We start from the raw sequence: 15,805 nt of genomic DNA, 5'->3' as shown, positions 1-15,805 counted from the left end.
TGCTCAAAATGGTTTCTTCCAAAGGAGGAGAATCAAAGCTGAGTGGGTGCCCCTGAGTCACGGGACAGAGATGCAGATGGATGGACGGATGTTCTGCTAAAAAAGGCAAAAGAAGCCCCAGTGTAATTCCAGAATTTAAACCATTAGGAAAAGAAGGGGGGAAAAAAATCAAAATGAGCAAAGCCGTCAGTCCCATGGAATCAACACTAGGAGCTTGTACAAACTGCTGTAAGCATCACCATTTTTAATCGTTTTTTTTAATAAAACAATTTGAGGCTGTATAAAAACTTTAGTAAAAAATTAGCTTTGAGAGCCCCCCTATTTTTACTATGAACTATTGCTGGCACTCCTCCCCAGCCACCAGACCTTTCCCAGCTGTTCAAGCCCAAGGCCTGGGACTGGAGCGCCAGAGAAAAGGGGTGGGGTGGGTCAGGGTTGGGCTGTGGACTGTTGGGACAAAGTGGCCAAGGTCAAGTGAGGAAAGAGCATCACATGACATAAAAATATTGCATCTTCACCAAAATGTCCCCCACTGAGTGTTTCAAAACTCCGTGATATTCCTTTTAGGAGGGGGAAAAAAAAAACACACAGAAAAAGGGTAAAAGAAAACAGGCTGATGTGGTCGAGTCTCTCGACCTCCCCAGGCATCCCCACGAGCAGCTGGCCCACCTGGAGCACCTAGGTTGGGGGCCACGGCCACCACTGCCTCTTGGAGTCCCTTTTCTATGGAAATGAAGACCCCTTGGTTGTGGGCCGCTAGCGTGCATGGGGTGGGGGTGTGGATGTCCATGGCCTAAGAGGCCCCTCCAGCTTCCAGCCCCTGGCAACAGTGGGACAGCAAACCCAGCACCAGGGCCCTGGCCCCTGAGCCAGGGCCAGGAGGCCCCCAGTCAGGCTCTCTGGGGTATCAGAGCAACAAAGTTTACGTAGTGTGAAAAAATAGGATTCCTTTGATAAAAAATACTGTCCCTTGGTCTTCTCTAAGTTTGAAACACCCTGGGAGCTTATTTTTAGCAAAGCAATTTCCCATACCCACCCAAAAATTACACATACAAGTTTAGGTAAACAGCAGATTAAATGTAAAAACTTAACCTTAACTTCTGAAAGTCCTTTGAATTTAATCTTTAGCTACTGTTTTCCATGTTACATCCTGCAGCTAGACACACGTGAATAGAAAAAACAGTACAGTTAGTGTTAAAGGCAAAACGCAGAGAGCCGGGAGGCCGCCCAGCACTGCCTGCGAGTTCATTCACGGTTCCTCGCTCCCTCCATCTACCTCTACTCCAAACGGTGCTTTCAGAGCCAGCCTTCAAAAACGCAGCGAAGAATTTTCTATGAACAAACAAAAAGCTGTTAGGCAAAAATTAAAAGTAAAAATGTCCCCAAAGTCTCTCCAGCTGCTTTGGGGTTTAGGAGGACCAAGTGGGCGGGCTTGTCCAGGCCCCGTGTGTGTCAGCGTGTGCTAGGTCAGGTGTCGGCTCCCAGTGGGCGATGGTCTGCAGGCCACTGGTCTCCACAGACAACACCGTGTTGTCTCCAGGGCCCTGCCCTACCCCTGCCTCCACCCAGGCGCTTGTGGGTTAAGGGGGGACATAGGGAGGGGGCGACCGGTATGGGGTCATGTTCTTGGGACGGGAGCCCTTGCCCTCCATGGGGGCTGTGAAGGGCGGCGGGGGCTGGTAGGGAGGCGCATTGGGATCCTCATCCCGCAGGGGTGTGTACTCTCCCACGGTGTCCTGGTTCAGAGGAGTGGTCTCGGGCACATTCTGGTTGGGGTACTCAGGAGGGGGGAGGGGGGCTTTTTCCTCCTGCAGGATAAGTGGCATGCTGGAGGAGGGTGGGGGCTTGGAGTCGTCCAGTTCGTCTGCAAAGATGATAGGCACCCCCTTCTTGATGAAGGTGGCCTGGTCCTCGAGGGTGAGTTTGCCCTTCCTCTTCTTGCGATAGCAGATCATGGCAATGATGCCAGCGATAAGCAGGATGGCTGCAACCACCACGGCCGGAATGACCGTGTGGAGGTAGACATCATCCTCGCTGCTCTTCTCAGGGTCCCGATCTGGTACCTCCGTAGGTGGTGCCTCTGAGGGCACCCTCCTGGGTGGCGCCACTGGGACAAACTGTAGATGCCGACAGCTGCCAGAGCCTGTCACAGAAATGCTCATGGCCTTGAAGTCGGGCTCCAAGGCGTTGGTGAAGGCAGCTCGAGGTCTGCCATCATCCTCAGCGATCCTCCGGCTCAGCCCCGTGATCTGCTCCTTGGGGCAGGGCTCCAGGGGCAGTGTATTGTTGGTCCATTCCACCACAATGGAGCCCCGGGTGATATTCTGCAGAGTGATGGTGCTGCAGTTGCGGTCCCCAAAGGCGAAGGCCAGCTTCTTCACCAGGGCAATCTTCTTGTGAATGTCATTCACCACAGCTGCTGGGTCACCCACAAACTTGGCCTTGAACCTAGCAGGAGCCCTATCCCCTTGAGGGCGCCTGTGGACATGGATCTCGAAGGCATCCACAGCTGATAGGCCCCCTTTGTCTGTGGCGTGCATGAAATATTCGTGCTTGCCCACGTGGCTGCTGTCAGGCAGGCCATACATGAGCTGGCTGTTGCTGTTGAACTGCACCCAAGATTTCTCGCCTACCAACTGCTGCTCCCGAAGCTTCAGGGTCAGCTTCAGCTTATCAGTGGTGGTGTCCTCGTTGTCATAGAAGGTGTCTGACGGGATCTTCACCTCAAAATAGGTGCCAACCCAGGCATCCACCCTGTCGATATGGTTCTTGAGCTCTGGGCGCTGGTTGGGTTCTCCTCCGCGGGGCATCCCACTGGTGGTGGTGCGGATGCGAGTAGGCGGGGAGGCGGTTTCCAATCTGGTGACGGGAGCTTTGGTGGTGACCCGGGGCACTGGTCGGGGTGTCCGTGGCTTCTTGGTCGGCCTTCTAGTTGTGGTGGTTGAGGAATCAGTAGAAGGTGTGGCTGGTTTTGGCGTGGATACTCGTGGCTTCTTGGTGGTAATTGTGGGAGGGGTAGCAACTGCCGTGGGCTCCACATAGCCAGGAATGGTCATTGTTGGGCGGATCTGGCCAGGAACTGTGGTGCCAGCTTCTAACACCCGAGTGGGCTGGATGGGGCCGAGGGTTGGGGTCTGAATAATGGCACCTCGAGTCCGAATGGTGACTGTGGGCTTCCCAGGAACAGGATCCCTGACTGGAGGAGTCATGGTCTCGGTTGGAGGAGCAATGGCTGGAGATGTGGGGGTGGGCACAATTCTGGATGGTGGCTCCTGGATGGCTGTGGTTGGGGGCCCAATGGCAGTGACAGGTGTGGGTGTGGCATGGATCTGCCTCCGGATACGTTTGGGGAGAGGGGGTTTCTTGTTGGCGATGTGCCAACCCACCACAGGGTAGCCAAGCTGGGCAGACATAGCACCTTCCCTGGCAGGGACCTCCACACCACGAATGTCAGGCACACTGTTCTGGTTCAGGGAGCAGCCCAGCTTCCAGGAGAGCAGGGCCCCATTCTCTACCACCTTTTTTGCATTTCCTGGGCCAGCCATGAAAGCCGACATGTCAAACAGTCTGTTATTCACCACTGGCACCAACTTCATGTTGTGAAGCTCCACTTCTGAGAAGCTCCGCATCCTGTGCAGAAGGTCAATCCTTTGCTTTGGGGTCATCTTGGTGAGGTCAGCATCCAGAATTACCGTCAGGACAGTCACAGGCTCATCGGCAGCACAGACAGATGATACCACCTCACCAGGGTCTGGTGACGCCGCCCGCACAGACTGTGGCTCACTGTGGTCTTCAGGGTAGACCTCAACAGAGAACACACTGGAAGTCTGCGGGACGTGGCTTCCATTGGCCCCCAGCCGTGCAGTGCTCACTGAAATGTAATGCACGCCCTTATCAGTGTCAAGGGGGAGACCCTCCAGGGTGTGGCTCTGTGGGTCCCACTGCAGCCAGGATGGTAAGGTCTCCTTCCCTGCTGCTGATACCTAGAAGAGATGTCAGCATGAGTTAATTGCCACCATCACTGCATAACCCGAAAATGATCACAACAGTGAACCAATGGCCTAGCCTGTGTGACAGGCCTGAGGTACAATTCAGAATTCCTGGTGGAGGAACCAACGCCTCTCTCCTGGAGCTCATTTACCTATCACGAAAGACTGGGGCTGCCAGATGGGCTAGCATGGAAGGCAAATGGTTCGCCCAAGGCCACACGGTGGGGAGACAGCAGTTCTGGCACTCAAAACACATGTCTCATCCCAGAGAACTGATGCCATGGAGCTCAAGAATGTTGCAGGTTTTTATACCAACGAAGTGCCCTGCCACCTACTCGTCCACTCTGCCTGCAGAATCAAGCCTGGGTGTCTCACCCCTCAGCACTACTTTCCAACCTTACCTCAGACTTCTACCCTACCCTCCACAGACACCACAACTTTGCTCAAGGTATATGCCTGGCCTAGAGTGCCTCTCCTGCCCAGAAGTGGAAATGCACACAGGTCTGGGTGCAGGGACAACTCAATACCCCCAAATGCCTCATTTTACAACCACCATGTTACATTCAAGTGTAGTGGGGCACATTTGGTTAGCTGTATCTAATGTCTTAACAGTGCTTTTCAAATCTCAAGAAAAACTGCAATGTCCAGGGTAGGGGAATGTAAACAATTATCCTAAGAAGAGCGTTTATGAAAGGCATTCCAAGGACCTCCAGTCTCTCTAAAAGAGAATTCTATAGTCAACTAAGTTTGGGAAATGGACAGAGCTCACCTCTGTCCTTGGAAAGCCGAAGCACAGAGCAGGCCTCAGGAGCTCATCCCCTTTTCCACCCAACAGCACCTCCCAGACTTATTTCAGGGTGGAAGTCCTTCTCCACAGCAACATGACTGGTAATACGTAAAGCCCCCAAGGGAATGCCACCATAAAAACTTCCACCATCAGCTGACAAGAGGGAAACAAGACTCGCCTCTTGCCCAGGCCCCATCTATGACTTCTCTCACCTTCGGGAAACACCTACTCCTGCCCCCAATGCAAGAAAGGTGGGACCCACTCTCTGGTCTGCCTAAAGGCACTCTCAGTCAGCTCCACTGCCCTGTCCGTCAAGTCCAGAAACACAATGGCCAACAGATGGCATGTCTTACTGCCAGCCTCGGCCCAGGGATTGCCCTTCATGGTCACTGCTTGTCAGGAGAGGGAAACTAAAACGCTTCCCTCCCTGTGGCAGGAAGGCCACAGCTATAGCTTCTGGGTTCCCCAGGGGCTCTGGTTCGTCAGGCTTCCTCCTTCCAAGAGCCGGGTGCCTGAGTGATTGGGGAAGAGACCCTGAACTCATACCTGCTCTTCCCAGCTAGGACCCGGGTGTCAATGAGCATGCCATTCCATCAACCTTATCAGAGACCAGATATTTACCCTGCCTGTAAAGAGATTTCTTACCTCCAGCAAAAAGCCATGAGAAGACATATGACATTATTAGGAGTTGTCCTTTATTGACTGCTCTCTGAACTACTGAGTTCACAGAGTTTCTTTTGTGACCGACCACATTCCATCAACACTAGGGTGCACAGTCATCTAATTAATGAACCACTAAGAATCTCCCATCCCATCACTCACCATCCACTGCAAACAGAACCAACATCAGAAATGGTAAAATAACTGTAAACATGGGTGTCTTCAAATCCATGAAAAACACTAAATATATTCTTCCTTTACAATCTTTTTTAGCTACAAAAATACTTATCACAACTGCTTTGACTGAAAAACCTATGCTTTAAATTTTTTCAGTTCAATTATGTTAAATACAAAAACTGCCACATCCACATACAAACATATAAAGCAAAGGTTGAATGATCTAGTTTTGCAAAAAATGTGAAGTAAAGATGTTAAGGCCAAATGGAGTAGTCAAGGGAACCATGAGATCTTTTACAGGGGTGGGGTAAGAACTTCCTGAGAGGAAGAGAGTAGGTGAGCCAGGGCGCGGACCCAGGTTTCCGGCCACCCAAGGGTATTTCTCCTAAGCCCACTCCATCCCAATGACTACCACTGGAATGAGAACACATCTGCAAGAGATCAGGCAGAGAAAGGAGAAAGGGAGGGCCAAAAATGGAGCTCTGGATGAAGTCAGCCAAGGAGAAGCCACTTGTAGAGAAGACTGAACAGGGCCAAGAGAGACCAGGAGAGGCTCCAGATGGGTGCCAAGTGGCTGGCCAGGCCCATGGGATATGCCTCAGTGGCCAGGCAGTTAGGCCTGTGCCCAGCGCCGTGTGTTCCATCAGCACAGATGAGTAAGCAGCGCCAGTGCTTTTTCAAGTCTGTCTCAATTACGTAAGGGCACTTTATAACAGAGAGAATAGAGAAGGGCCCTCATCTCCTCAAGCTCCCCTGGCTGGCTCAGCTTCCCATTCTGCTGACCCCCAACAGCCACAGTTCTGTTGTCAGACATGCCCTAAGGCATAAACCCAGGTTGGTCAAGGCTCCCACACAGCCAGACTTAGAAAATATACACTTATTTGAACTATGCCAAGTAACATTTTAACATGTTAATAACGTGTAATATAAATAACAAACATTAAAGAAAACCCCAGGTTTCACCAAAGTAGGTTATAATGCTCAACCTCAAACTGGGCGATGGAAGAGCAGAACTGTGTACCTTCATTTTGGTTACAGAAACAAATTCTTTCACTATGGTCTACCCACAGCTTTAGAGACAACATTTGGGATAAGCCATGTCAGAAAAACAGAGCCAAGCCACTCCACCCTGCACCTGCCCTCCCTTCTGCAAATTCTGGCTCCTCAAGGTACTAGAGCCCTGGCCACAGGATAGGTGTTCAACCTGGATCTACACCCGGAAGCAAACAGTCCCCGGTGTCTTGGGTACTCCTCAGACAAGGAGAGATTCTAACCTGAACGTTCTAAAATCCATGCATCTCTGAACATCTTGGTACTGCAAACATCAGATCCAGGCAGCACTTTGGTTGGCAATGATTCATTTTAATATAAAGGCCACAGGAAGCAAAACAAATCTGAGTTCCACAAGGAACCTACCCAAGTCACAGGGAAGCTGACATCTCTGCATTTTCAAGGCCATTTAGGGAAAGCCCCTGAACTGGGAAGTTTGAACATGCCTGAAGGTCTGGCAGTGTCCACAGTCCCCAAAGGATTCCACTAGCAGCCCCCCTCCCTCTCAAGGGCACTCAGTTGAGGGAACGCTCTGGGATGCAACACCTGCTCTACTGTGACAAAGCAGGAGCCCCTCAGTCCATGGGAACTCTGGACATCCTCCCCAGCTTGCAAAACTTCCAGGATCTAGACCACTTTTCCTCTCAGGGCCTACGGGTGAAGTGGGATATGAAAGTTCCTTCTCAGAGACACAGCCCCCATGACAAACCAGGACTCATCTCTATAAAAACACCGTATCCGAAGGGAAGCCCCATCTCCAGGCAGTCTGAGGCTTCATCTAACCTCAGCCTGTTTTCTCACATGTAAGAAGGGGGAAAAGATGCCAGCCTTGTATGATCACAGGGCCAGGCACACGCTGGACTCTGTCAGTGCTGGTTCCTCACCCGCCCCTATGGGCTGAGAGAGGACACAGTACACATTGTGAGGCTGCTGCAGGAATGGATCCAGGGCGTGTCCAGGCTCCACTCCCTCATCCTCTTTCCCAAATGGCCTTGGACCCAGCACACACTGAGGCTTTGTCTCCCTGTTCATACCCCAAAGCAGAAACTCAAAGCATCAAAGGGAAGTGGAGAGGCCACAGGAAGAGGAAGCCAGGACCCTAGAGGGGAACACGGCCAAGGCTGGGGACCCTCAGGGACTTGCTTACCTGTTAAGACCTGTTTGCTAAGAGTGGATGAAAACGTTGAGGGGCAGAGAGGGCAGGGAGAACTTGCTGCAGGTGACAGCCCAAAGCCAGCACTCACATCCTCTAAGTCTAAAAGAGATGTGCTTGATCCTGGCATATTTGCACATGAGATTCCGACTATCCTTGGAATCCTTAGTTTACTCATATAGAAATTTCTGTCCTAGCTGTACTGTAACCACCCACAACTGACCCTCTAAGGGCTGCCAGGCTAGGAATGGCATGCAAGAAGCAGGAATCAGAACTCTGTGTGAAGTGCTCATAACACCAGCACATGTATTTGGGGTGACAGGCTGTCCCCGGCCATGGAACTCCCCCAGGGTTTCAAGTCACCCCCAGGTTTTCAAGTCACCCTCCATCATTAAATACCAATACTCCCTTGCTGACCTTATAAAGCAGCCATCTTGGAAAGAAGACTTCAGGCAATGGGAACACCTGCAGGAGGCAGAAACTGCAGGAGGAAGCCTATTTGAGATCATGGGCTCTAGATCACAGGCCACTCACAAAGAGCCAGAAATCTTTCCAGTTTCAGCAACCCTCAGAGAGAACATGCTTCTGAGATAGAAGGCAAGCCCAGCACTGAGGAAAATAAGATCTTGAACAGCCACACACCCAATTTTAGAAATCCTGATCCATAAAGTACATCCAAAAACATTAAGAATCAAAACCACAAAACCTTGGAAGACACATAAGGAGTTCTGAAGACTACCTGCCCAGCATTGCCCACAAAATATCACCATGACCAATGATTGGGGAACTGCCAAACGTGAAGGTTTTGGTCACTCCTCAGTCTATACTAGCAGATGACTAGTAACTGGCTATTCAGTTCTCAGACATTCTCTTCAACTTCTCCGCTGGAGCCTTCTCTGGCACAGTAGACTGTCAAACACTTGGTCTGATAAAGATACAGCACCTGTGCTAAACACCATGCAACATAAGTAGAGTCTCTCACCCCAAATCAGCATAATATACCTGGAGAAAGAACAAATCGGCAGAGGAGCTTGTATTACTTAGTCCCTCATCAAAGAGCAGATTTCTGCCCATCAAAACTGAGGAGCTGGACTCTCACTAGGGCTTAATTAACTATATGACCACTGGTTTCTAAAACCAAGAAAACCTAAGCTTTATCATTCAGAACCCACAAGGTGGTATCTTACCCATGCAGGAGTTATGGGACTTAGAAATGGCAAGCAAAAGTTCCAGAAAGATGGATGAGCACTTTCATATCCTTGTCTCTTGGGTGAGCTGATGCTGGCCAGCAAAGAGGGATCTTAGGAATAAAGTATAATCAAGAAACTGCATTTGGGGCTTCCCTGGTGGTGCAGTGGTTGGGAGTTCGCCTGCCGATGCAGGCGACATGGGTTCGTGCCCCGGTCCAGGGGGATCCCACGTGCCGTGGAGCGGCTGGGCCCATGAGCCATGGCCGCTGAGCCTGCGCGTCCGGAGCCTGTGCTCCGCGGTGGGAGAGGCCACAGCGGTGAGAGGCCCACGTACCACAAAGAAAAAAGAAAAAAGAAACTGCATTTGGTGAGAATTCCCCCACACTACAAACCTTTTGGAGGGTCCTTTGAGCCTCAGTGGTGGCACCTTCCAACCAACACCTCAAGACAGGACAGCCCCAGGGGTTCAGGCTGGGCCCTTCCCTGAATCCCTAACAGATGTGTCAGAGGGTCTTCTCACTGGTCCATTTCACAGTGGCACAAACTGCTGCCCTGTGACACCCCACTGCTTAGGCCTCTTAGCAGCCTGCCCTGGCAAAGTCCCTGCCTTCCCTCAGACCTGGTCACTGGCTCCTGGACCCTTCAGCCCCTCACCCCTCACCCAAGCTGCGGAGCTGAGACAACCCACAGCCGTCTATGGCTGGATACCATAAGGCAACACCCTGGAGGCACTCACACATGAGGTGATCAAGGCCTCCTTGGGGCAGGCCAACTGTGTGGTGGGCTCCTTTGCTCAGGGGGGGCAGGAAATAGTCCCTCTGATGGAGTCAGCTTCCAGTCACGTTTCAGAGGCCCCCACGGTGCTGACTCACATTCAGGGTGATCCTGTGTCTGTGCCATGGACTATGACAATGAGACTAATCTGTGGCCAAGCTCAACTTCCACAAATGATGCACATGGGCAGTCACATGGCTGGGCTGTGGGGAGATGGCACATGTCAACACAAAGAGCCTCTGGCTTGAGGTCAAAGGCCAAGCCTTTGCCCCCACAGAAGGTGAGGAACCAGGGTAGAACCAGGGTAGACATACTTTGCTTTACCGAGTAGAGGAGAGCCACACCCATGAGAGACAATAATTGGTTCTGCTGCTTGACATTCAAACCTCAAGCCAGAATATGGCTGTTGCCACAAAGGCCAAGGCCACAGGATCACATGTTGTTGAATACAACTTGTCCAGCCCAATCAGTGCCCCTCTGGTCTGAATTATGAAGCATTTTATCTGCTGTTAACTGTTCTCATCTGAAAACAAAAATTAATCATTTTCCCCCCAAAGTAAGGGACAGCTTAGGATGGTTATAGCCACTAATAAAATTCTCAGAATCGGTCCCTCAATCCCAAGCCCTGACATCAACTATTTTTACTTCATCATGTTTTCAGTCCTTGTCAGTAATTTTTTTTCTAAAACATAGAAGCCTATATATTCAATAATAAGTATTTGAGCTGATATGTCTGGGCAAATGCCATTCTGACAACCCACCCCCAAGGATGCCTTCCTTCGCCAACCCACATTTCCCAGTGTGCTCTGTTCACAAGGGATCAATTCAGAGCCAGGGAACACCCACTTGAGGCAGGAAGAAACTGCAGTTCATCTCACGCAGGCGGGGTTGCCACAAAGCTTGCAAGCATCCAAAGAAATACTCCTTTCATGAGCTCCCCTTCCTGGCCAAAAAGAGTACCCATTGTTCTCATGGGAACAATTGGGGGCCTATGCCAGCAGATGAGAGCACAGTCCCAGGAAGGGCTGCTCCCAGTCTGCCAACATCTTGGGCTGAGAGAAATTCCACATTGTCTCCAGACAAGAAGGCTAAAGGGAAGCAGGGATGAAAAGCCATCCTCATGGGCACTACCAAAATGAGACATCTGAGGGGGATCTAGAGGGGCAGCCCAATCATTTCATGAGATGCAAAGACTTCTCTCCTGACCAACCCAGAGAGGAGGAGTTAGAACATCTCCAGCCATATCATCACCTTCCTCAGCCAGTCCTACACTCAACTCAAGTCAGAGGAGAGGCACCCTTAGGGAGCCAGCGCCAATCCTGAGGGAAGTCAGGGGGGTAACTTATACTATGGCCAACTTGGGACAGCTTAGGATCTGCCCAGCAAAGGCAAAGCTGGCTTCTGTGGGACCTATACCTACAGACCCTGATGAAGAGAGAGGGTGTTCTAAGACCTAAGACTGCTGTGAGAGCAAAGAACAGTCGAGACCTGGGATGAGCTTTGCATACAGGCATCTAGTCTGGTCCAAGGGAGCACACACCAGGACCATCTCCTTTAGGGTGCCCTGAGGCCACAGGAGGAAAGAAGAGAGACCCAAGGCACAGGTCTTTCAGGAAGGTCATGCTGGCCACAAAGGTCTGGAGGTAGCCCATAGACCCTTCTTACATCAGATCAATGGAGTCCATTTGGGAGTTAAAATGGGGTCAGTAATAGCAAACTGATTCTTGAGGTAGAGCTAGAGAACAGCAGGGAAGTAATAGGTGCTGGCTGGGATGAGACTGGATAAGGGCTGTTTGGACATGAAAGAGTCTCAGATGTGGGGCAGAGCAAAGGATCCAGGACCTCAGGGTTAATCCTCCAGGCAGGCATGTCCCCTTCTTCTTTCTCCTGACCTGTTTCCTTGAAGTCTGGTGTATAAAATATAGGGAAGTGCTTGTTTTAGGAGTTGATATTACCCGATGGGCATACCTGGCTGATGCCAAGCAGCACTTCCTCTGTCACTGTGATTCCCAAAGTTGCCACAATCTCCTGAAATACCACAACCATCAGCCCACACAGGTCCAACAAGTCTTGGCAGGTAGCCAGTGCAGCTCACTTAGCATAAGACTTGATTTTCTACCCCTTCTATAGATTGTTACATGGTCTGTTACAAACACTGAATTATTCTATCACCAACCCCCATGCACATCTCCTGACCAGTCAGCAAGTATGACAACCACACCATCTAATCTCATCAGGTCTCAGGACAGACCATGTTCTGCCTATGAGTCCTCATTAGGCAATTCGGCTAATTGACTGGAAGGCCAACCCTTACCTGGGAACCCCACATGAGGCTTAGGCAAGCTTAGTCTCTTACTGCCCTGACATAGGCTGGCATTTCTTCCTACAAACAGGCAGGTAGGCTTTTTTTCTTTTTTTAATAAGTTTATTTTATTTATCTATTTTTGGCTGTGTTGGGTCTTCGTTGCTGTGTGCGGGCTTTCTGTAGTGGTGGGGAGTGGGGGTTACTCTTCGTTGCGGCGCACGGGCTTCTCATTGAGGTGGCTTCTCTTGTTGCAGAGCACAGGCTCTAGGCGCACAGGCTTCAGTAGTTGTGGCATGAGGGCTCAGTAGTTGTGGCTCGTGGGCTCTAGAGCACAGGCTCAGTAGTTGCAGCACATGGGCTTAGTTACTCCACGGCATGTGGGATCTTCCCAGACCAGGGATCGAACCCGTGTCCCCTGCATTGGCACGTGGATTCTTAACCACTGCACCACCAGGGAAGTCCCTGGCAGGTAGGCTTTGACAATCCAAAGCAGGTTTGCAGGTACTGAGGGGGTTCTCCTTCCCTCTGCCAGCCCAAAAACATTTGAAGGCCTACTATGGGACTGGAATCAAACATGCAGACTAAAAAGAATTTCAAGTACAAAAATTTGCTAAGAAGATAACACAGGGTTTTGTGAGAAATCTGCCTTCATCAGGGTGGAGGGAAAGGGCTCCAATGCTGAAACTAAGCCTGAAAGAGGTGGCTGTACCCATGCTGACAGAAGAAAAAAAGAGCCAGCAGCCTGGGGTGGGCCCTAAGCTTGGCATATCTGTGGGGCAGAAAGAGGCTGGTGTGGCTGGGACAAGGTATGCAAAGGGAAAGAGGAGAGAGAAGAGGCCAGAGGCCAGATCAAACAGGGCTTAATCTTAAGGGCAGGGTGGTAGGGGAGGCCTGTTTTTAGCAGATGTAAGCTTTACAAAGATAAAGATGTCTCTTGACTCAGTATGGAGAACAGACTAAGGGGTTAAGAACAGAGGCAGGGCGCCTGGGAAGAGGTGAGCGAGTGGTAGTTTGGATGACAGTAATAGTGATAGATATGATTTGGAGGTCACCCCAACAAGGCTCCTTGGGACCAAGATCTGAAATATTCCTCACATACACAAGAATACTGGGCAGCCTTTAAAAGTTACATTCCCAAAGAATACTTAATAACCAAGGAAAAAAACCTCAAACTACAGTGAATGAAAAAAAGGTTAAAATATAGATTCAGCATGATTTCAGGTCTGTCTAAAATGTCTGTGTGTGTATGTGACAAAGACACCTCTTGATGAACGCAGAAAATGATAGAGGAGTATGCTAGTGGTAGGAACCACAGGAGATTTTCTTTCTCCCTTTTTCTACAATGTACATTTATACATCATTATTATAATAGGGGGGAAAAAAACAACTCCTTTAGTGTAAAGACTTTTCAATCCTGTTTTACACACAGGGAAAACAAAGCTCCAGGAAGGAAGTCAGGCTTTCTGATCTGATTCCCACCCCACACAACCCTGATGTCAAGACGGTTCAGGATGAAGAGTCACACATTTTCACCTGTTTTTCTACAGGCTAATCATCTACTAAATGGTGTGCTTTCCACAGATAGATATGCTCAGATAAAATCCTGTTTTCCTAGTAAAATCTCTTTGCTCCCCCAGTGAATAAGCCTGTTAAATGTCCCTCTGCCAGATACAGCAAATACTCAGCTCACAGTATCGACTCAAGGCACCTTTGGTCAAGACTAATCCATGTACAACATTCCAGTGGCCACTGGAACAAGGGTCATCGCTACAGGGTTTGGATATTCAGAAGATGAAATTTGATGCTGGGTAAGAAATGTACCTCCAAAAACGCCATTTTTCATCTAATAAACTAGAAACTGGCTTACTGGGGTGTTTTGAAGATTACACGGAAATCTTTCTCAAAGACTCTACAAACTAGAAAGAGCTCCATGGAACTGAGACAGGATCTTCGGAAGTATGACCACCTCTGAGAACACAAGGCCACCCTAAGAACAAGCCAAGAGCTAAAGAGAGGGGGTCAAAAAGGAAAAGGAAGAGAACACAAGGAGGGTCAGGTGAGGAGTGGGTCTGCCCAGATTCAAGGGAAAGGGGCATAGACACACCTCTCAATGAGAAGAGTGGCATGGAATGGAAGTGGCATGGAAGAGTGACCATTTCTAATCTAGATGCCTGGGGCTTGTGGGTCAGAGAGAGGCAAGTTGGTAAAGACTCACTGGAGCCTGGGTGTGCTTTGACCAATGGAGTACAAAGGAAGTGTCACTGTGCAAGTTTCCAAGCCCAGGCCTTAAGAGACTGGCAGCTTCCACTTCCTGTATCTTGGAATACTCAATCTTGGAACCCAGCTACTGTACTGTGAGGAAATCCAGGTATCTGTGGAAAGGTCTACATGGAGAGAAACCAAGGACCTTGATCAGCAGTCCCAGGTAAGCTCCCTGCCAACAGGCAGAACCAACTTGCCAGCCATGAATGAGCCACCTTGGAAGTAGATCCTCCAGGCCCAGGTGAGCCACTCTAACTAGTACCATGTGCAGCAGAGATGAGATTCCCAGATGAGCTCTAAATCCCTGAATTCTTGGCCACAAAATTGTGAGCAAAACCAACTGGCCGTTTCAAACCACTATGTTCTTATGCTTTAAACATACCAATAAACAGCCAGAACACTATGTGTATGTAGAAATCTAAGTGCAAAACAGATATTAAAAACTACCATAACAGGGCTTCCCTGGTGGCGCAGTGGTTGAGAGTCCGCCTGCCGATGCAGGGGACACAGGTTTGTGCCCCGGTCCGGGAAGATCCCACATGTCACAGAGCGGCTAGGCCCGTGAGCCATGGCCGTTGAGCCTGTGCTCAACGTTGAGCCTGTGCTCCGCAACGGGAGAGGCCACAGCAGTGAGAGGCCCGCATACCACACACACACACACAAAAAATCTAGAAACAATAAATGCTGGAGAGGGTGTGGAGAAAAGGGAACCCTCTTGCACTGCTGGTGGGAATGTAAATTGATACAGCCACTGTGGAGAACAGTATGGAGGTTCCTTAAAAAACTACAAACAGAACTACCATATGACACAGCAATCCCACTACTGGGCATATACCCTGAGAAAACCATAATTCAAAAAGAGTCATGTACCAAAATGTTCATTGCAGCTCTATTTACAATAGCCCGGAGATGGAAACAACCTAAGTGTCCATCATCGGATGAATGGATAAAGAAGATGTGGCACATATATACAATGGAATATTACTTAGCCATAAAAAGAAACGAAATTGAGCTATTTGTAATGAGGTGGATGGACCTAGAGTCTGTCATACAGAGTGAAGTAAGTCAGAAAGAGAGAGACAAATACCGTATGCCATCACATATATATGGAATTTAAGAAAAAAAAAATGTCATGAAGAACCTAGGGGTAAGACAGGAATAAAGACACAGAGCTACTAGAGAATGGACTTGAGGATATGGGGAGGGGGAAGGGTAAGCTGTGACAAAGCGAGAGAGAGGCATGGACATATATACACTACCAAACGTAAGGTAGATAGCTAGTGGGAAGCAGCCACATAGCACAGGGAGATCAGCTCAGTGCTTTGTGATCGCTGGGAGGGTTGGGATAGGGAGGGTGGGAGGGAGGGAGACGCAAGAGGGAAGAGATATGGGAACATATGTATATATATAACTGATTCATTTTGTTGTAAAGCAGAAACTAACACACCATTGTAAAGC

General features: G+C 49.7%; 1 protein-coding gene across 3 annotated transcripts in view; it reads right to left on the bottom strand.

Moving 5' to 3' along the window:
- Positions 1-332: 332 nt before the first annotated feature.
- The window catches only part of DAG1 (dystroglycan 1), a 63,316-nt gene continuing 47,843 nt past the window's right edge, over positions 333-15,805 (bottom strand). For all 3 annotated transcript variants that reach the window (XM_079933463.1, XM_079933462.1, XM_079933464.1), the window contains exon 3: positions 333-3,983. In XM_079933463.1, coding sequence (XP_079789589.1) covers positions 1,581-3,983 — 2,403 coding nt within the window. In that variant the 3' untranslated portion in view covers positions 333-1,580. The remainder of the gene's footprint in view (positions 3,984-15,805) is intronic.

This window comes from Stenella coeruleoalba (genome assembly GCF_951394435.1).
Source record: "Stenella coeruleoalba genome assembly, chromosome: 10".
Classification (NCBI taxonomy): domain Eukaryota; kingdom Metazoa; phylum Chordata; class Mammalia; order Artiodactyla; family Delphinidae; genus Stenella; species Stenella coeruleoalba.
The sequence above is the reverse complement of the archived record's forward strand: the minus strand, read 5'-3'. Positions and strand labels throughout refer to the sequence as shown.